This window comes from Dromaius novaehollandiae, chromosome 2 (genome assembly GCF_036370855.1).
Source record: "Dromaius novaehollandiae isolate bDroNov1 chromosome 2, bDroNov1.hap1, whole genome shotgun sequence".
Classification (NCBI taxonomy): Eukaryota; Metazoa; Chordata; class Aves; order Casuariiformes; family Dromaiidae; genus Dromaius; species Dromaius novaehollandiae.
This window is the reverse complement of record NC_088099.1, coordinates 70,374,810-70,397,315: the sequence shown is the minus strand read 5'-3', so window position 1 is coordinate 70,397,315 and position 22,506 is coordinate 70,374,810. Positions and strand designations below refer to the sequence as shown.

Here is a 22,506-nt window from a genome sequence, read left to right as displayed (position 1 = left end):
GGGCCTGAGGAAGTAACGATGGTCTGCTGATAGTCAGCCTCTGTCTTCACTTTTAGAGGAAGTCATAGTCTCCCCACCCCATCTCCCCTCTTCTCTCATGTCTTAAATACAAACTCCAGAGGGATGGATGTTGGATCATTTGGTTGTTTCTATTGAACTGGAGTGATTTGTTTAATCTTAAAGATCCAGCTAATACTGTAGTGCATATGGAAGTTTTCTAGGTACTAGAAAGAAGCCAAGTCAGGTAAGTGATCTCTAGCTATGGAAAAAGTCGTCATCTTCTGTCCCTTCTGCTGTACTTTGTGCTACATCTGTAAAGGGAATATAGTGCCTAAGTTTGAATATAAATCTGCAAAATACTTGCTCAGTAATAGCTCAGCTTGCAGAGCCTGGATGCCTAGATGCCTTCCAGTTGGCATGCACTGTGTCACTCAGGTTTTTACAGTTCCAAGATGCTGAATCATTAATTCATACATGAATTGTATGAGCTAAGATAAGTATTTGTGTCTGTTTTGTCTGTAAGCTTGACCTCTTAGATGTGTAAGCATGTTTTAGAACATGCTTATCGGGTTTGTACCATCCATCCTTTTCCTTCTGTGACAGTGGGAACCTCCTTCTGTGAAACCGACCCATTGGTTTGTGTGGGATGTGAAAAATCCAAATGCAGATTTGCATTCAGATCCCCTCTTCTGAGGGGATTTGAATCATCTCATTTCATTTCTCAGAGGAGTATCCCAATCACTAGGCTGTAGGGCTTTTTGGAATAATAGCTTTTGTCATTTTGAACAATACCAGCAGTTCAGAAGATTGGTCCAGTCTGCCATGTTGCAGATGGGGCTCTCTAACAGTAAGATACTAAGTAAAAGCAAAGCCTTTTTGCACCACCTCCTTTCCCCACTTCATTGAATTAATCTGGACTAGGCCAAACTGAACAGTAATCCCAGAGGGGGTGTCTGTGAGGTGGAAACATAGCTCCTGGTAAGATAGACATAGGGAACTTAGAATCTGTGCCTTAGAAGCCATTTGTCTGTTCATTGTTTTCTATTGTTTACTTTAGCTGACTGCTGCTCATCAGGCTGGATCATTTCAGTCACGTTACTGGATACCTAAATGCCCTCCTCATCTCATATACGTACCCTAGTATTTCAGTTCACTGTGATTTCTAATAGGTAGCGGAGCCCCTAAATGTTTGGATGGAGGAGGAACAACCCATTGCTGTATAAATCCTTCCCTGGATCTTTCCTAATGTAGTTTTCAGAAAGTCCTGTCCAACTAAGTCCATATCTTGTAAGCTTCTGAAACCATGAAAAATGTCTTAAGTTCCCACTGGTTTGAATTAAAAATATCTACATTAACACAAATGAAAATTTAACTACAGATTAGCTAAGTACATTTGAAAATTATGAAATGCTTTATCTTAATTTGCACAGCATCAAGCAGAAATATATACTAATTCATTACTGTGTTGCATTGTCATTAAGGTACTGTGGAGTTTTTCTGAAATTCAGATTTCCATTTGGTACTTTGGATTGAACATTGATATGATGTCAGTTTCTGCAGTAGCATTTGTAATTATCTTAGTAAAATATTTGGCTACAGTTATAAAAAAAAAAAAAAATGTAACCTGCTTCATTTTCTATTGTTTACTCTTTATGTATTTGTATTTTAGAAACCATTTTGCCAAAGTACATCTACGTGCTTTATCTTCAGAGGAGTTTGAAGCTATCCATCAAAAAAAAAATGTTCCTATGGCATCAAGGCTCCGGTTCATTCCCAAACCAAATGGGTTAAGACCCATAGTAAAAGTGAGCAGTGTTGTTGAAGCAAGAGCATTCAGCAAGGAAAGCAGAGAAAAGAAGGTCTTTATTTTCTTTATTGTTTTATGGATTTGATGTGGGCAGCTAATATGAGAGTGAGTGGGTTTCTCTTTTTATATGTTACATAATACTGGTTAGAGTGATGAACTGGAATCTTCAAATCAGAATGAATGGGCCATTGTAACTTAGCTTAGTTTCTTCCTTCCCCATGCTTAATTATCATTAGCCTTCAACTACAGAATCACATACTTTTGTTTGCAAGCCTGTCTTAAGAAAATAAATTTAACATGATGACACAGTCATGTTTTCTTCCTCTCCCCTTTCCATCTCCTTCCCTTTGCCTCGCTAATATTTGGCCATCCATGGGGACAGAGGGATGGAAATTTCAAAGGTACTCAGTGTTCAGTACTAATGTGTCATATTTGTTTGGCTCAGCAGAGGGTGAGGGACAGATGAGTCTAGCCCATTGGGATTTACCTGAGTACTTGATTGGCTAGTTGGCTGTTGTGCCAGGTCAGCCCAGGGTGTCCATCTCCGTTAGCAGGCCAAGCAACCGTGAGTTGGGTGTGTTACAGGAGAAGGTCTAGAAAGGACAAGGAAGCTGGGTCAAATACAGTAGAGAGATAGGAAGGAAGCTGGTAATTACTGCAGTGTGGGAACAGACAGAACCACACGGTGCACAGAATAATCAATTTAAAAGGCCAGTTAACCACAAGACATAGTGGGAACCAAATTCCAGTATTTCCCATGACTAAACTAATTGCTTTTCCCTAAGACTGCATCCCATTCAGTAGGCAAGATGAAATGTTCCCCAAATGGGTGATAGTTCAGTGGCTTCATAGTACTCATAGTTCAGTTGATCCCAGGCCCCATTTACCAGACGTCATCCAAAAGCTGCTCTGAAGTGTTAGTTTCTTTGTAGTCTTTCTATGGTGATCATGCTGTTGGATTTGAAAGTATGCACACAGTCATTCTGGAAATAGCTGCAGTGCTTTGAAGGTGTCTTTGCTTCTATAATAGATCTGGCATAAAGTACGAATGCACTGAAAGAGATGGAGGTTCAAAGTCAGCAATGTTAGTGGTTTCAGCTAACCTGCTGCATGGAAGCTGAGAGGGAATATCTGTGCCTGCTTAAAGGTGGGAGCAATGGGCTCCTGTTGGAGAGTGCTGACAAGCAACTAAGGATGCTGAAGTTTTCAGTTATTATGAAAAGACCTCATCTCTCTAAACTAGGAGAGCATCACAAAACATAGCTAATGTTTTTCATAAATTCCACAAAAGACAAGGTAGTAGTGTTACATCTCAGATAGTAGACTGAGACAGAGAAAAGTGTCATGCAAAACAATCACTGTATTCATTATGGAAGTGTTGCTATTTGGCTTGCTTCTGCCATGTCCTTTTATTATCAAGCCTGTTCCAGTTTTTCATCCCGTGCCATATCTAGCTTATCTCTGCTCTTCAATTTCTTCCTAGCATTTAAATCATAGGAGGAAAGCCATCTTACTGTTCTGTGTCTGACAACATTTCAGGTTTTGGAATTTGGAAGCCAATCTGGAATTTTGGGGTAGTTGTGGCTGGCTTCTGTAGCTCTACAGTGGAATGTATCCAGATGAATGGCGAGAGATGAATCTCCCAGAAATCCAGCTAACTGATTTATGATTCATGGACAACTCAAGCTTTGCTCTAAAAAAAAGTGGTGGAATGAATTCAGTTCTGAGTTTATCTTCAAATCAGCATAGATTTTCTTACGTTTTAAAGATCTGTGTATTTGTTTGGCATGCTTCTTATCTTTTCATTTGAACCAGTATTATTTCTGCCTCTCCCTTTTTTTCTCTAGTGCGAAGTCCAAAGCACTGTGAGGGAGGCGGTTCTTAAAAATCTGATTTGTTTGTGCATTTATAGATTTTTGCTACATTCTGCAAAGATTCCAGCAGATTTTAAATTTTGCAAAAATGTTCTTAGTTCTCTGGATTTGATTTGTTCCGAGGAACTAGTAAGAGGCTGGAGGGAATTCCTTCCACCATTAAAACAAGGAGCTATTGTGAATACTGCACATCCAGGTCTCTCTTTTTTTGGCTTAGTTAAAACCAGTCTTTGAGCTCTGAAGCCTCAGTTGCCGTGCTTTTATTGACTCCGCCTGCTAACATCCTTATGGCTATTGGCTTTTGTGAAAAGAAAGAATTTGATATTAAAGGAACCGTCCTGGGATATTTAAGAAGGAAAGAAGGAACTTTTCTGCTGACTGTTACTTTGATCTTACTGCTTCTTTTTATCTTTATGAGCTACATCTTTTCCTTTTGGATTGTGTTTCTTAGGAACTGGGCCTATAACAGCAAGGACCTCACAAGAGTAGTGGTCAGGAAAGTGCCTTAATTTTCATAAATCTTTGTTATATAAACTGGTCAAAAGTGCTCTGCAATATCAACGAATTGATTAACAAAATTTCTTACCTTTTGTAAAATAGTGAGGTTGGATCATGTTTTACAGGTGGTGGTACTCTAAAGTTTTTGATGTACTTGAGTTTTACCAGCTTTTCATGCGAAGCATTCTGGTTCATCTGAGGACATTTGTTTTTGCACTTAAAAATCAATTACAACTTTCAAAGTTAGCAATTTCAGTTCATCGATATGATGATCGCAATACTGCCATTGAGAGTAAGAAATCTTTTATATTCCATGTATACATTTTGGAGGATTTCTTCAAAATTCTAAACTGGTTGATGTATATCTCATGTTTGCCATTTCATCATTCTTTTATAGCCACATCTGGCAATTTTCTCCTTAAGGTATTGACAGAGCAACATCTAGCTAATCAAGCTGCAAGACATCGCTTTTGCTGTACTTTGTTATCCCTGTACCTGAGAGAGTTAAACCTTTACTAAAGTACCTGCATGTGATCTAGAGGCTTAGCTGATGACACATGTGGTTTTAGCCTAAGAAAAGTTACCTTGTAATTGATGATGGTTTTATTTGCTGAAGTCCATCTATTAATGTCCTTAACTATGATTCCTTGACTTCAAAGAGTTAAACACAGAAAAAACATTTTCTCTGGGATTTAAATATACCAAAAAATCTGAGGCTTTCTGTTACTTCCATGCAGTCTTTGGAGCTATACTCAGGCTTTCTGAAAGCTGTAGTTGACCAAAAGATATAGTAAATATAAAAACCACCTCTCAGAGTTCATCCAAATGTAAAATCTTTGTATTGTGCAGAATTTAATGTTCTTCAACATACTTTGGGTGGTTCTCTTTGGTCTCTTCAGGTTCATCACTACAATACTCAACTGAAAAATCTATTTAGTGTCTTAAATTACGAACGGACTATAAACACCAGTTTCCTGGGCTCATCAGTGTTTGGGAAAGATGATATCTTCAAGATATGGAAGAAGTTTGTTACAAAGGTTCTTCAATCAGATGGTGAAATTCCTCATTTCTATTATGTCAAGGTATGCTTGCACCCCTCCATGTTCAAACTAATTCCTCAACTTGTGAGGATATTTTTATAGCATGAGCTAAGTGCCTTTTTTTTAATCAGCTTTTGTACATACCTAATAATAGAATTCTGACTTTTTTTATTTCTGCAATTGTACTTCCCTTCATTATATTTCTCTCCTTTGTTCTCTCATGTGGTAGCTGTTGCTTCTGATCATGCACTGAATTTTTGCAATTACATTCACTTTGGTATAAAGATGGGACAAAAATGTAAATTGAGGTGGAGAAGGGGACAATTTTCCTGAAGAAAAAACATGAAAAACCTGATGTGAATTTGGATAAATACAGCATCTTTTGATAAATAGATGGCTACTATCCTTTTCTGTTGGAAATACATTAAAGTTCAGGTGTTCTATCTTTGTCTGTTGAACAAGTTTCTTCTCCCACTTGAAAAACTTGAGTGCTTGTTACAATCCACAGTTCAAGCAGTTTCTTCTTGAGACTTATTTTTCAGTTAAGTCTAGCAGGCAACCTCTAGTGTTTCAGATCAGTTCATAGGTCTGTGTTGTGGGGCTCCCCTCCTATGCTTTGCATATCAGTTGACATCCTGTCCTGAAGTTGCTTTCAGTGATTGTTTTGTTATCTTTTGAGCCAAAGAATCCTGTGATTGACGCAGTTCTTGTAAAGCTGTTCCTTCTCCAGATGGTTTTGAATTACAGTCAGGAAGAGTAAAAGCAAGGTTAGGATGGTAATGTGAGGATTAGGAAAAGTAAAACATCTTTCTTTTTTTTTCTTTTTTTTTCTTTTTTTTTCTTTTTTTTTCTTTTTTTTTCTTTTTTTTTCTTTTTTTTTCTTTTTTTTTCTTTTTTTTTCTTTTTTTTTCTTTTTTTTCTTTTTCTTTTTTTTTCTTTTTTTTTCTTTTTTTTTTCTTTTTTTTTCTTTTTTTTTTTCTTTTTTTTTTTCTTTCAGCTTTGAAAAAACTTGGGTTTCATCCTCATGATCCTATAGAGAGGAAAGTTTAAAAAAAAAAAAGTCAACATACAAAAACAGTAGCAATAAACTTTAGTTAAATGATTGAAATTTAAATGTTAGATTAAAGGTTGCTTGTTGAGCTTTCAGTATACTACTTTGCATGTTCACTAGTATTCATTAGTATTTAGTCATGAAAATAGGTGCTCTGTAGTACAGATGACAGTAGGGATCACTGTACCCTCATTAATAATAAAAATTATGCTAAAACTGATAGTTTAGAGATCTCTACTTGCAAGGGAACACTGCTGATTGAGTGAGGAAATAGCTTTTGTGCAGATAAAAAATGAGTCTTTCTATTTGGTTATCAAATTGGACCAGATGATGCAGTAATTTATCCTTCAGCTTTGTTTTCATGCTACAGGAGTATTTACAATAATGCTGATGAATACATAATGGCTGTTTCTTCTATTTCAGGCTGATGTGTCCAGGGCTTATGATACCATTCCTCACAATAAACTTGTGGAAGTGATTTCACAGATCTTAAAACCTGAGAAAAGAACAGTCTACTGCATACGTCGCTATGCAGTGATTAAGATTACCGCAAGTGGAAAAGCCAGGAAGTTCTATAAGAGACACGTATGATTTGCTGATTTCTTCTACTTGCTGGTGATATTTTTCTGTCCAGGGAATATATTTGTTTATAGCGCTTTTTTTTTTTTTTTTTTTTTTGGGGGGGGGGGGGTTGGGGTCTCAATTTGAATTCAGTAATTAGTTTAAGACTTTGTCTGTTTTCTGGAGGGGAGAAAGCTTCTTTTTCCTCTGCAGTGTTACTAAGAATAAAAATTAGTCATAAGTATACTGTGGACATAGAAATACATGAAGGAGAATTTTCATTTTAAATATAGCAAAGTTTTTGGATTAAAATAAAAGAGAACCTGACCCTTTGACCTTCACTGAATAAAAGAGTCTGGTACTGAATTTTCTGTTGCTTTTGTCATTTATTTCTTTATACTTATACAGGTTTCTACTTTCAACGACTTTATGCCAGACATGAAACAGTTTGTGTCCCAACTTCAGGAGAGTGACTCGTTGCAAAATGCAATAGTAGTTGAACAGGTAAATATTAGGAGACTTCTTTTCAATTGAAAAAGAAAGATACATAGGAAGTAGAGGAGGATTGGGTTTTTTTAAATGAATGCACATATTATAAGGTGACGTCACTTCTGTCTTAGTTGTCCAACACCTTCCGTAATAAGATTTGTATCATCTCTTCTGTGGTGTTTGTGGCAGCTTTTTAATGTTCAGTGAAAGGAGTGCCCCAGGCAAGACTTCTGACAAAATGTCTTTCTAGACTTTTTACGGATTTTCTCACCGGTGTCTGACTTTCACTTGAACCAGTGTTTCTTTTTGAATATTTACTAATGAATTTTATTATCTGTTGCAACAGTTCTCAAGTGAGAAGTTAACCATATAGTGAGGAAGGGCTTCAGTGCTTGTTATCTCCAAAATGTAAAGTAGTAATGTAAAAAATGTATTCTAAGCTAAGTAACTAAGGAAACAGATAAGGCATCTTGAATAGCAAACTGCACTGAATAGAAAAACTGCTTTTTAAAAATCAGGTTATTTTAATGATTACCTGCCAAGGTTGATAAGAATGAACTCTTCCAAAGAAGAGTTAAAATGCAATGCAAAACTTCACACTCTCTTGTGGTATGCTCTCTCTTGTGGTATGCTCTAAAGAGAGTGCCTACTGTCTAAAATAAAGTATGATTAAAACTGATTATTTTTAAAAAAAATTTCCCAAACAGCACTTTGTTACAAGAAGCAAGCATCCTTTTGTTGTTAGAATTCTTGTGCTTCAGAGAACTATATTAATTCCAAATAATGTTTGTTCTCAAGACTTCCTTCTGTACAAGGAGCATGACAGAGAAAGGTGTGGAAGTAGATGATATACACAGTCAGTTTCTTAATACATCTTATTGCTTGTCATCATGGTCATCCATGCATACCAACCTGTAGGCTTCCTGAGCCACAGATGACCAGAAGCTCTCAGGTATTTTCTCATGGTGTACTTCCTCTTTCAGTTTTTTTTCCTTCCTTCACTTGCAAGTGGAAGATTTTGAAGTAGGATAACTTGTACTTCTAATATACAAGAAAATGATCTTGTACATCTATGGACAAAGGGGTAGAATATAAAGGAGGGATGGTGCACAATTCCAGGGTTCTGCCAAGTGCAGAAAGCCTAATGAGTATGTGGATGAAAGTTAAAACCAGCTGATAATGTGTATGCAGGTTTTTTGTTTTTCTTTTCCAGTGGACATCTGATTTAGATGATTAGGCTAGGTATTCTGTGAACAGCAACATTCTGTTTCACAGTATTTTTAACTTTAATTTTTAGGAATGAATCTGGGTGCCATTTAAAAAATAATAATAATATGTCAGTATGGGCACTTCTGACACAGGGACATCACTTTAGCATTTCAGTGCACATCTCTAACCATGGTATCACATGGCTTTATCAAAAACTAGGTGCATTTTTCTGATGTATAATCGATGTGTATAGGAAGTGATTCTGTTTCAGTGCTGGGTGAGGTCATTGGTAAGGGATTTAAACTACTCTAAATGAAATTTTATCATTCACTTTTAACACAAAAGCCTTGTTAATAAATATTGAGCAGCCAGTCACACAGGCAATCATTGGTAATGTGGGGCAAGGATGTGGAATGTGTTTTGCAGCAGAACTGGCAGGTGAGTATCTCTATACTTGGGAATCATAAAGAACATGACCAGTACAAGAATTGTCCTGTAGGGTAGAAGGTGACCAAAATGAGGAGGTATCATACATTGTAACAATCCAATCTCTCCTTTATAATTTATATATGTTATAATCCAGTCTCTCCAACCTCTCCATCATTCTTCTGTATTTGTTGGGTGTGAGAAACTATTTAGTGTGTGTGTTCAGGTTTTTGGTTTAAGTCTGTTTTGTTTCTTCCCCTAGGGGTTTGAATTATTATACTCCTTTACTTTCCAGAAAGATTTCTATGCATCTTTCAGTTTATTGAAAATGTATTGACACTGAAAATTTACTAAGTACAAACCTTGTTTTGTTTTGTCCTGTTTTTAGAGCTTATCTTTTAATGAGACAAGTTCCAGCCTGTTTACTTTTTTTCTGCAAATGTTACATAACAACATCCTGGAGATTGGACGCAGGTAAAAAAAAAAAAAAAAAAAAAAAATTAGTTTCTCTATATAGAATGGTTTTTTGCTGCATTTAAGCAGAATACTTTGGCTTGGGAAACTTTTGTTAGCTGTCTTTCAAAGATTTTACTTCATGTTAATTTGAAATCTGTTTATTATTTCATTTAGTTTAAGTCTTATAAAAGCATTAGGAATCAAACTTATGATGTGCATAAAATTTCTCTTTCCTACCTGGTTGATACTAATTATATCTGAAAATGAGGATGTAGTTCAAAAGAAAGGTACTTTAAACATGGAGATCCACTGTGGTGATCAAGAGTAAGGTAACATTCAGGCAGTTATGCAAAAGCCTTATTTATGATTTCAGTGTAATACAAAACACTAACCCTTCTTTTTTGCTTGGCCTTTAAAAATATACATACATACATACATACATACATACACACACTGAAAATCAATTAAGTAAATGAATACGCTGTTTAAGTGATGGTTTTCAAAAATCATCATATATAGTTAACCCCAGCTTGATGATTTGAGGGAAAAAATGCTGATTTTCTTGAGCTGGGGACCAAAGGGAATCTTTTAGTACAGTTTGATACCTTTATCAAAAGTCTGGAAGAAGTAATATTACAGCTATAAGAATTTGCAGATGACTCAAAACATTGATAAGACCACTTCTAGAATTTAGTCTGTGGTCTTGGTGTCCACAGTTTTCCGTAACTTCAGTTTCTTTAATTTCACTAAGCCAGTAATAGTAAAATGGACATTGTAATACAATATCTCCTCTTCAAAAGAGTATTGTGAAAATAATTTGCTTGTGTTTTGTGAAGCATTCTCATTCTGTTGCTACTGGCATAGAAAAATCCATGAGATAACTGGGAACTGTCTTCAGCAGCATACGTAGATGTAACGTATTAGTATGTGCAGACTCAGTGGCTTTATACAACTGACAAGATGAAAACGATACTGAGGAATGTCACTCTGGCCATGTCTGTATGAATTCTATGCAGTTATGGGAAACAAATCACGATTTACACTTTTGCAAAGTGACGATTGGCAACTTCAGTGAACTTCTTGGAGGTTTTGAGTGTAAATATTAGTAATAAATAGCAAGTGCCAACAGTTCAGCATTTCAGAGGATGCTAGTGATTTTTCCTAATTAGAAGATGTTTTCATGCCTGAGCTGTTAAATGAGGAAATAAATGTGATTCACAGTAAAGCATACAAAAAATAGCTGAGATGTATAAAACCAGATCACACGCTTTATTAGACTAAGCTGTCAGGGATTTCCTTAAGTGAAGAGTAGTATTTACTGTGGAAAAAAATAAACACAAAAATGTTTCCCCTGGCCAGATAAAGCTATACTAGTGGAAATGAAAAATAAATACTTCAAACAGCCCACTTAAGCTGTTTAACTAATATGAAATGTTACTCCCACTTGTGAACTGAAAGAACCTTTTTAGAAAAATAAGCAGGATATGATAGTAGTAAATATTTATATTTGAATTTAATGTGGAAGTCTGCAGTTTCTGAGAAAAGTTAAAATTATTCCACTTCAAAACCTGCCTGAATTAAATCCCTGATGTAGATATACAGTATGAGCTTCACCCTGTGGATTTTTTAGTGAACACTTTCTTAGAGCATTTTAGATAAACAACATTGTAGTTAGAAAGATTTTTTCCTTTGCATTGTATGTTTCTTCTACAAGATTTTATTTATTTATTTTGAAGCCATGTAAGGTGGGACATAAGGAATTATGGAGCCACATGTCACCTGAGCTTTGGAACTCCTCTATGAAGGAGGAAAGGAATAGTGCTTGAGATCAGTTAAAATTGTTTCTTTTAATGATAGTTGTCTACCGGAGTTTGTTAATGGGAAAATATAGTTTTATTTCATTGATGAACTTAAAACTTTTGGAAACATATCTAGATTCTTAGAGGAAAGCAAAAACATTTAAGTAAAGGTTAATTAGCAAGTTTCTAAGCATATTTCTTATTGAAACATACATGTTATGCTTGAAAAAAAATTAAATGTTTAATGGCTATTGGAATTTTCTTTTTGCCTGTTTTGATTTGTGGTGGGAGTTGTTTGTTTGTTTGTTTTATTCTTTACTAGGTACTACCTACAGTGCTGTGGAATTCCACAAGGCTCCATTTTGTCAACCCTACTTTGCAGCTTATGCTATGGAGACATGGAAAACAAATTGCTCTGTGGCATACAGCAAGATGGGTAGGGCGATTTGGATGTTTTATTTTTCCTGTGCTCTGTTATGTTTTGGATACTGTTTTTCAGATTGCTGATAATTTGTTTAGAAGCAGCAACATAACAAACACTGTGGAGTGCAAGCTATGAACACTTTTTTCATGATGTGGAAGGTTCATCTTTTTCCAGGTTTCTCAAAATACTTTATTCAGAGTCCTCCCTTAATGTTAGCTGCAACTGAAGGTAATAGAGGATTGCTGATTTGGGGCAAAAACTTAAGTTTGCAAGGAGAAGCAGAATGCAACAATCAAAGCATGCTTTTTAATGGACAGAATACAGCATTTCTTTGGCATTTAAATAATTGACTGTTCAGTCCTGTATTTGGTGTTTCAGTCTTGCTATACACCAAGGCTGAAGTTCTACAGAATATTTTCATTCTTCACTTCCTGTGAAAATAAAAATGTGTGTCTAATTGTTGTGTAAGTTGTACAGCACTTAAACAGAACTTCACTTTATTACATACAGACAGAGCTAGATTAATGAAGTAGCACAGCTGGACTGTTAATACTGCAATCATTTTCACTTTTTAGATCACTGGTACAACAGTCATGTGTGGTATTGTCTTGGCTGTCTTCATCATTCTTGCTTTTTGGCAGAATGCAAATAATGTGGGAATCTCAAATTAGTTTCAAAGTCATAGGTTTTATTTATTTTTTCTAACTTTAACTTTGAATTTTAAGAATTTAAAACTCTTCATTAGGAGTGTGGTACACATAGCGACACTGAAGCTTCAGAGGCCTTAATCATTAAGATGGGGGAATTTCCTTAGTTGTCGTAAGATTGGGAAGAAAAGTGCTGAGAGGGAGCTTTCCTACATATGTAGGCGAGAGGCTTCAATAACATATGCCTCCAGGTTTTAGTTGCACTGTTTTGTTTCCTTAGAAAGTTCACAAGCATGGAAGACTTGCCAGGTTCTTATCAAAAGCATAGTATTTAGTGATGTTGTAACATGTCTGACAATATCTTCTTGAACACCTAACGGGTTTCTAGTTCTCCCATGTTCATTCCCACAACACTGTGGTCCTTTGTCCTCAGTCAAGACAGGATGTTCATTGCAGGCTTCCTAAAACTCCAGGCTCCTGCCTGAAGGCCTTCCACTTCACCATCTGCAAATCTTAACACTGTTTTCAAGGTCACATATTTGTTGTGAATTTCTTTACAAGGCACACTGGTTCTTGTTAAAAGCCCTGCATGGTTCTTGATATAGCTTCAAAGTCTTTGGGCCTTGCTTGTGTTTGTTTCTTAGGAGTTCTGCAGAAAGCTAGCCTGGTGGAAGCTCTACTTTTTCATTAGACATAGAAAATTTGGGTCCCCTTTTGCCTCCATGTGAATTGGTCCCCAGTTGAATCCCAGACTGGGATCTTTAGGCATAAGCTGGGCATCGGTGAGCCTCCTAAAGCTTGTCCCTGTTCACATATCTCCCTCCATTACTGTGAATTCTCTCCTAAGAAAGATAAAAGAAACCAAGTGTGTAGGGGCACTCTAGATAAGTGCATCAATCCAGTGTCTCATCTTCGGAGGCTCAGTGGATAATGAGAATCACAATTTTAGATACCATCTTTCTACACAAACAGTATAATTCTCATAGGTCTTAAGATGCTATAAAAGGCATCATTTAATGTTAGGCTAATTTGGAGGGATCTTTTCCTTTTTTCTGGCTCTCTTGGGGCTCTTACTTGTCCCCGTGAGTTACAGTATGAGTTATTGTAAAAGTTATCCTACCAGGTGTTGCCAGGATTGGTGGATCATAGGTTGTCATCTTGCTACATAAATCAACTTCTGGAAAGAGTGAGCCAAGCATATCCTATGGAGCATGTGGGTGTCTGGATTATTTGTTCAATGATACACGTTCTGTTAAAGATATTGGAGATTCCTACCTGGAATTCCCAAGAAAACTTCCATTTTACAGCTCAGTTGCAGGGACTGTGATGATACAGGTCTAAATAGCCATCCGTTTCTTTCAAGGAGTGTTTTTTATACATACTGAAATTGCAAAACTATGATTCAGAAGAGTATTTTTTTGTGTGTGTGTAGCAGCTGGTTTTATAAGAGTTTAGAGCAGATTTTAGGATGTCACTCAGGTGTATATTCCATGATTTTTGTATTTTTGTTTGACCTCTTAAGTCAACCATTCAACTTCCTAAGTGGCTATTGATTTGACTGGACAAAGGTGCAGCTGATTTGGTTGTCGTGAAGGTAATAGTCCTGTTCGGAAGGGGAGGTTGGACTGGATGCCCTATTAGGCAGGACTTTTCAGACAAAGATAGGCAAGCTTGGGGCATGCGTTCTGCGGAAAAAGGAAATTTCAGCCTTTACATTGGTGGACTTCAGTCTGACTGTTTTATATTCAAGTTACAGCTTTACAAACAAGCTACTTCATGATAATCCAAGATACAGAGTTAGAGTATATCAAGTATCTGGTATCTGCCTGTGTACCTGGTATTATACCACCTTTGCTTGCCTTGTGAACAAAAAGATGCTACAAATTCTCCAGGGTAAAATCCTGCCTCCAGAAAGCTACTGTGGAGTAGCTTGTGTTCTGTAAGTTCCTGTATTGCCTCGTGTAGCCAGCCCCTCTGCTTCCTTTTTATTTATTTTTAAGGAAGAAGCAAACCTGGGAATTTCTTCATGAAACCTAAGTTTGAGGTCATGTTGGCCTCTGCCATCTTGCAAATTAAAACAAGTAGTTATGTTATTGGGCACATTGTCACTCTCAGGGGAATAACAAAGATTTGAAAGGATTATGTATCAAGCAATTTAACTTCAATTTCTTCTTGATTCCAGAGTCCTGATACGTCTAATTGATGACTTTTTGCTGGTTACGCCGCACTTAACGCAGGCAAGAACTTTTCTGAGGTATGCTATTAAATGCCCAATCTTTAAAGTAATAAGCATTAACACCTTTTAGGATTTTCTGTTTGATCTCCTGCACGCCTATATGTGTAGGTATGTTTGGTTTATGGATTAATAATCAAGGGCTGGTTTTGGAGTCCTCACTAGTAGCCTGTGACTGGGAAGAATCCTAATAGCTGTGTTCTTGACAACCAACCAACCATCTGTTGTATCTCAGGTGGTGGGGGATTGCTGAGATTTAAAGTAGGGATCTAGCTGCTGAGCTTCTGGCAGCAATTAATAATGCACACTAAGCCAGAGCAGCTGACAGTCGTCTTTTATTATCATTTTCCCTCAAATTTTTAAAATGTTTTACTTAATTCGTAATGTTTTTATCAGGCAGATGTGCTGCTACCTTCCGTTCCTGGCGAAATAATACAGTTTTTCTCTGATCCAGTAATGATCAGAAAATTCTTAGCAGTAATATTCTGAGTTAAATATTTGAAGATGCTGATAACATGGCAGTGTGTAACTCTCAGAACTTTTCAACGAGTAATTTTTCAGAATTGATTTTATTTATTTATTTTTAAATTGGGCACCACAAGAGGTTCCTTGTTACTGTGGAAATGGATGTATGTACAGTCAGCATCCAAGAACAAGAAGGGTTGTGCTGATGCCAAAAGCAGTTTTAAGGATCCAGTGAGAGAGGTCTTGAAGAAAATCTTAGCATCTGCAGTGCAGTCAGTTACATGATGCTTTTCATAGTCAGAAAGATGCAGTTCTGTTGTGACCCTGAAAGGTCATGATAGTCAGTTAAGTACAGTTTCAAGTATAAATTGTACTGAATAGTGGGATAGTGTTTCTTGAAGTTACTTGAACTATTTGCCCTCAGTTTCTTAACAGAACAAGAGGAAATCTCTAAAGATATTTGGAGCTATGGTTCTGGAACTGATGAATCATTTGACTTAAGTCACTGGGGACATCAGTAGACCTGGGATGCCTCACAATATTTATCTCTGTCGCATCTTTTCAATACAATGTCACTTGCAATAGTATTGCAGATATCACCTGCTTGTTGTTCTTTGAAGTTATCAGCATCTTTATGTTCTATATATCAACTTTGTGCCAACTGTGTTCGTTTTCTGTGGACAAGTAGCCTCTTTTGTGCAAGTTATCTAGATCTGCTTAGAGGTCTTACAAACTATCTGCAGTGAATGGAATATAGCAGTTTTTTCTAGTGTGGTGTCAGAATTGAGGGACTCGTAAGATTTATTTCCAGGAAGCACCATTATGACTATCACTCCATTACAACAAAAAAGGTTCCCTTTTCCCCTCCCCCTTTAAAAGCCTGAAACCTGCACAAAAATAAATCACCAAATAAAATCTGCTGTTTGTTCGAGAGATGACACTGCTGATTCAGCATGTGGTAGGTGATTGAAAGGCATACCAGCAATGAAGAGATACTCGGGGTTAACCTTGTGGAGAAAATTCAAGGCTTTTCACCAGATAAATGAGGTTCCTGTTAACTGGAATCTCCCAGCTTTAGTGAATTTTCCAAAACACAAACTTTCATCTGGTTTTGACCTCAGTGGTTTCTGTGAGCATGGTTTATTCAACTTGAGTCTCAAATGTTTCATGGTTTAACTTCTCCTTTTGCCTTAATGTGTAAAAGTTTTTCTTCTCACTTATGATATCCTAAAGCTTTTTATTTATTTATTTTACCTCCAGTATCTTCAGCATTTGGTATTTCTCGCTGTCTACATTTACCTAAAGGGCTAGCCATGTTTTCCTTTATTCTTGGGTTTCTGTCCTTTATTTATGCAAGATCACATGTGTCTTGGGTGGGAGGGGGAGGTTTATTTTTGAGGGAGGGGGTTAGGCTAACTGTTTATATTTGTTTTAGGACTCTAGCAACAGGTATTCCCGAATATGGCTTTTTAATAAACCCTAATAAGACAGTCGTGAATTTTCCTGTTGATGATATCCCAGGATGTTCCAAATTTAAACAGCTACCAGATTGTCGTTTGATCCCGTGGTGTGGTTTATTATTAGATATACAGACACTTGAGGTTTACTGCGATTACTCCAGGTAAATAGAGTTGTATACTCCAGCATAAGCTTTACAGTATGTGATGTACTATGTGAGAAGTATAAGGCTGTCCTGTGAATGGTGTAGTTGAATTCAGTGCAGAACAAACTTTACAATTCTGCCTCTTATGCAGTAATTTAAACACTTTCCTCTGCTGTGCAACCTGCTATTAGCTTCATTCCATCCCAGTGGAACGCACATGCCATTAACCTCATCAAATGTGACATGAGTCACTAGTGACTAGAAGTCACCTACCATATGGTGACTACCTGGTTTCTGAGAAACTCATATGATCACCTCAGTCCAATTTTTTTTTCACTGTTACGCACTGTATCACTGAATCTGGTACCACAATCTCAGAATGATTAATGTGGTTATATACTTTATATACCTTAACAGAGGCAGCAATGATTACATGAACTGCAGATTGGGATTAATTTTGTATAGACTAGGGGAGCTAGTAATCCTGTTAGCCTCAGAGATGGTCCCTTTGGTACATTTTGGATCTGAAATGGAGCAGGGGAATAATCAGCATTGCTAATTTAAAGAGATGTTAAGTACCCAAAGCAATCTAATTGGAGCAGTGTGGATCTCAGGACAGGACAACATACCCTGCTGAGAAGTTCCATAGATCACTTGCATGGAATCCCAGACATGGCCTTAGACATTTCTGAAAAATTAACAAATAAGTGTTTAAACTGAATATTGTTATGATATTGGCCATGCTGAGTATAAACAGTCCATGAATATGCTTAAGTAGGAAATTAGAGGTTTTCTCTCACTGGAGGGGCAAAGTTCTTCAGTAGTTTTCTAAAAGATAAAAGCTTGGTCAGTTTATGAAAAACATTTCCATAACATGATTTTCTGTATTAAAATCAACAGCTAAAGAGATCTAATAAACACTTGCTGTGTTTATAAAACAAACAATTTACATGTATGAGGGAATTGCTGCTACTTGTCTAGGAGACACTCACTGATCCCCAAGGGTGTTTGTTACAAGAGCCTCCTTGCTTTGGATAAGCTAAACTTAAGTAATTGCAATGCGAAGCTTGCTGGACCAAGGTGAACTGAGGTGATTTCCAGTCTAAGCTCCTGTGTTGCATGGATCTCCGAGTATAAGCTGGTCATTGCTGGAATCAGTAATAATGGCCTGGCTAGACCATGTATTTTAGAAATGCATACAGTTTGTTTAAAGTTTTTGACAGGGTGAATACAGTACAGTGAGGTACTGAAGTCCATTCCTGTAGCTAATTGCTTCAATGCTACAATGTCCAGTTGGTTTCTAATTTGTAATTGGTTACAGTCATCTTTTAGCTATTGGCTCATAGGTTTAGCAAGCAATCTCTGTAATATCGGAATTTATATCAGGGTTAATTTACAGATTTTAACTTAGTCTATTAGCCTATGGAGTTTAACTGCTTTTCTTTTCTTTCCAGTTATACTGGTACTTCTATCAGATCAAGTCTTTCCTTCAATTCAAGCAGAACAGCTGGGAAAAACATGAAGTACAAACTGATCACAGTCCTCAAACTGAAATGCCATTGTTTATTTCTTGATTTACAGGTGAGAATAGAGAAAAGGATGTTTGGGAATATCATGATTAGTGATAAAGGGCATTAAAACTGCTTTGAGTTCTAACGTAAAAGTTAATTTTAAAAGATCAAAAATATCTTGGAAATACTGGCATCAACTAAAATATGGGGTACCAGCACCTTCCAGAACCGATCTTTCAAAGTATTGTTTCTTACCTACATAATAGAAGTCTTTGAAGTATAGCATAAAATACAATTTCTCACTTGATCGTCTTACGGTGTTGGACTTGAACAAAGCACAGTTGGTGCTGGTGACAGTAAAATATTTCTATAGCTTTATTTCTGTTCTATTCTAGATCAACAGCCTTAGAACAGTTTTCATTAACATCTATAAGATATTTTTACTTCAGGCTTACAGGTAGGTCACTGTCTTTTGCAATAACTCTGAACGTTTCAGTACTGTTTCTTGACACATGGAGGAGCTATGGATTAGCAAAAAGTATGCCATAAATATGTGCAGTGGTAAATTGTAGTTAGTCACATTACTCTTGTTTCAAGACTATTCTTACATAATATTGTACAATTCAAGATACAGCATTATATTGCTGTTTGTATTTAAGTGACACTTGGCTTAATGGATTTTTAATGTCTTTGGGTATTTACAGCTGACTACAAGAAAAGCAGCGTGTTTTGCTCCAGAAGGATGACTAGAAAGCTAATCACTTATTAACCAATGTATATTTGAAACTTTGTATCTATTAAAATCATGTAGAACTTTGACCTGGATTACTTTGCTTTAAGTGAGGTATCATTCTTCCAAGATAGTTTCTTAACTGCTGATAATTTCTTACTTGCTTCATAGCTGGTGAAGTCTAGATGGTTTTTGTGAGCTTTTTCTTGAAATGAACATTTTGAACAAGAATAAATGGAAAGGAATCAAAACTGATAAGCAGGTTGGGAAGATATTTTAATCTCTGTGCATGAAAAACTTTGCATGAATAAAGATTAGTATAAAGGCTAGGTCTCACAAGTCTAAAACTACTCATTCAAACTTTTTCTGGTGGATGCTTCATGTTATTAGAGCACAATAATCACCAGGTAATAAGCCCTTTTTAGTTCCATCCAATCTGAGTGATGACAACAGGAGATAATAGGCATGCAGTCATACTGTATTCCTAACATTTCCTATTCAGGCTCATGAATCTTGTTATCAGTTATTTCCAAATGCTAGAAAATAGGTCATTTTCTTATTTCCTCTCATTTGTGGCTCAAATCAGAATCCATTAAGAGGGTGTGTTGGTGGGGGGGGGTTATATATACAAAGTTTAAGAGGTGTTTCCCTCTTCACAAAAATCGGGTGCTGTTCTTTTGTAGTCAGGTATTGCTGTTGCTGGAGACCTTCTGTAGTTTTACGCTGCAATTTATTGGCTATGTTGATCCTTTTTATTAGCATTCAAGCTTGCTTTCAAGATTTCTAGAGGCCATGGAGTCTAGTATATCCTTTCTAATGTGTGATTCCATAAAAACTGTGGAGTTGCAGAAAATTCATAAAGGCAGTCAGCTTGGTTCAGATTTGTGTATAGAGTTTGGAGTTGGTTATTGTTGTTTTTTCCTCCACCTCTCCTGTCTATAACACAGTAAGTAATTGTGGAAAATTTCATCTTTCTATATGGTTTAGCTGTTGTGTTTCAGCCGTAGTTGCTATGTTGGTCTTGGTTTCTCTCGTCAATGCTGGTAGGTGATTTAAGGTGAAGCATACTTAAGTTCTGTGATATACTTGTTAGGAAGCAGAGTTTTAGTTCCGTTCTTAAATTCAGCTTGGTCTGCATTTACCCCGTTGGTATCTCTTATGTCTAGTACCTGATGCCTTCAACTCTTTTAAACCTTGTGCTTTGGGTAACTTCTGATTCTCCTTTCCTCCTCACTGTGATATGCATAATTATTTAAAACTATATCTGTTTGCTTTTATGATAACACTTTTCTTACTCTTCCAAAGCTCTTTATTATGTCAAAATAAACATACAAAACTGTTCACTGTGCTAAAAGCAGACAAACCACTAATTCAGTCATTTTTATGATCCAGTGTAGTAATTGTTTATACTTTTAATATTTTAAAGTAACCACTTCAAATTCAGTTTTTGCTGTATTAATTTAACAAACTATGAAAGTATATACATTGAGTAATTACAATAAAAATTAGCTTTCGTGATTATTATGTTCAGCATAAGCAGGGCTGTAATGCCAGAGTCTGAAGCAAACAAAATAGCCAACAGTTTTAAAATATGTCAATAAAGAGATGTAAGGGAGCATACAATATAAATCACTTGCATAGAATAGGTCTCCAGTTAGACAAAAAGAGTGGGGACTCTGGCCTGTGGAACACTAGATCATTTGGAGGTCTGCCCACCCGGTGAACAGAGTTTGTTTCTTTCTTGTAGTCTCTCTTATGTGCGTATTCTCTGGCTTTGCAGTCTGTGACATGGAGCCAGTGAGGGACTGTAACTTTCCCAGAGCATAAGACAATTATTATCTTCAGAAGGGATTTAAAAAGAAAGTTCTTATGCATCTGAGACTCGTTCAGTTTGTATTTAGGAGAGGTGTCATATGCTAACAGTGTTAATACAGCTAAAGGCTGTTTGGTGCTTTTGAATTTCGTGTAGTGCCTACGGTATGAAATTGTACTTTCCCTTTAAATTGCAAATGACTTGTGATTAAATAGGTTCTTTTTATGAACAGGTTCCATGCATGTGTTCTCCAACTTCCATTTAACCAGCAAGTTAGAAACAATCCTTATTTCTTCCTAAGGATTATCTCTGAAACAGCATCATGCTGCTATTCTATCCTGAAAGCCAAAAATGCAGGTATAGTATATTAATGCCAATGAAATAACATAATTTATTTTTCTTTTCTTAAAAAAAACCTTACATGTCTAGTGAGATCATGTTATCCTGAGATAAAGATCCAGAATCAAAAATGTGGAGTGAATAGTAGAGAATCACACTTAGTGGTGTGTGCTTTTTTTTTTTTTTTTTTTTTTCTTTCCTCCTTCTTCTTCCACCCTTAAACTCCATTCCCTGAAAATACTAAAATATTTCAGGGTTTTTTTGTAGTTGCCTGCTGCCCTTACGGACTTCATTGACTGTGTATGTTTTAAGTAAAAATAAATCTTAGAGTGATTTTACAGGAAGTAGGGAGGGGACATGTACACTTCTGAATACACATCTTTTCAGTAACAGCATCTTTCTGCCCTGTCTGTAGGGATTCCTCTAGGTAACAAAGGTGCAACTGGTGTTTTTCCATCTGAGGCAGCAGAATGGCTTTGCTATCATGCCTTCACTGTCAAACTGGCAAACCACAAGGTTGTTTACAAATGCCTACTTAAGCCCCTAAAAATATGTAAGTATTCAATTACTTTTACAGTTTTAAATGTGATCAGTTCCAATAAAACTTATAATTCAAAGAATTTAAGTTTTCTTTTCATAAAGTGTGTTTCTAAAATATGCTGTAATATATTAATCAAATATTAATCAAATCCACATATGCTTAAGTAGACAAACTAAATTAGTGTTTTTCAGCATTACGTGTTCTATAGCTTTGTTCTACGTAAGGGACAGTTATTGTTATTTGGCGCTCAATAAGCTTGTACAGTTCAAAAAGCTTAATATGCTTGGGTTAATCATGTAAACATTCTTAACAGCTTGAATTAAATGAAAAATGAACGTTCAGATTTCTGTTTAATAAATGGAGAGTAATTGGCAATTAAATAATTTCCTCCCACAACATAAACTCTTACCAAAAAAAAAACCAGTGACAGTGAGGACAACTGTCTCTGAGACAGAAGCATTCAGTGTGTGCTGCCTGTTGTATCACAGTCAAATGGAATGTGTTGGCAAATTTCTTTGGCTCTCCACTCAGTGAAGAAAGCTGTCAGTGTACCAGGCTGGCCTCTGGGTTACTCCCTGTCCTGGTCAAGATGTGTAGTCAGATACCAGACCAACAATGGAAATTATAGAAATTTGAATTTCGAGATATTGGAAGTGAACATCAGTAGCTTTTTCTTAAAACAGTACTGCTGTTGAATTTAACTCCAGTGAAGAGCAGATCCAGGAATTGCTCTAAAGTTCCTCTTCGTTGACTGTGTAATTAAGCAGTCTGAATAAGCTATTACTTGGGCTTATTCTGTAACATTGAAAAATTCTTCAGTCTGGTTCCAGAGTAATCCCTGTTGGATCTGTAAAAGTATCACCAGCTTGGTACCAGTGCAAAGCACAGTTCGCCACAGAGAGAGCAGTTCTGTTTCTGAAAATAAGAATTTCCTTCACTTGTGAAAGGCCCACAGAAGTTCAGCCCTTCTTAGAAGCGCAGGGAGAGAAA

At 36.4% G+C, this 22,506-nt stretch overlaps 1 protein-coding gene across 7 annotated transcripts in view; it reads left to right on the top strand.

Annotated features, from left to right (window-relative positions):
• Positions 1-22,506, top strand: part of TERT (telomerase reverse transcriptase) — an 80,758-nt gene that overhangs the window by 9,382 nt on the left and 48,870 nt on the right. For 5 of the 7 annotated variants that reach the window (XR_010387724.1, XR_010387723.1, XM_064506741.1 and 2 more), the window contains exons 4-15: positions 1,670-1,859; positions 5,079-5,261; positions 6,694-6,855; positions 7,240-7,335; positions 9,344-9,429; positions 11,533-11,646; positions 14,464-14,535; positions 16,415-16,600; positions 18,037-18,163; positions 18,489-18,550; positions 20,869-20,993; positions 21,391-21,528. Coding sequence is in view for 4 of the 7 variants with exons in the window: in XM_064506741.1 (XP_064362811.1) it covers positions 1,670-1,859; positions 5,079-5,261; positions 6,694-6,855; positions 7,240-7,335; positions 9,344-9,429; positions 11,533-11,646; positions 14,464-14,535; positions 16,415-16,600; positions 18,037-18,163; positions 18,489-18,550; positions 20,869-20,993; positions 21,391-21,528 (1,541 nt within the window). In the remaining 3 variants the exon portion in view is untranslated. Of the gene's footprint in view, positions 1-1,669; positions 1,860-5,078; positions 5,262-6,693; positions 6,856-7,239; positions 7,336-9,343; positions 9,430-11,532; positions 11,647-14,463; positions 14,536-16,414; positions 16,601-18,036; positions 18,164-18,488; positions 18,551-18,994; positions 19,086-20,868; positions 20,995-21,390; positions 21,529-22,506 lie in introns of those variants that run through there. The other 2 variants (XR_010387725.1, XM_064506742.1) reach the window with 2 other exon arrangements.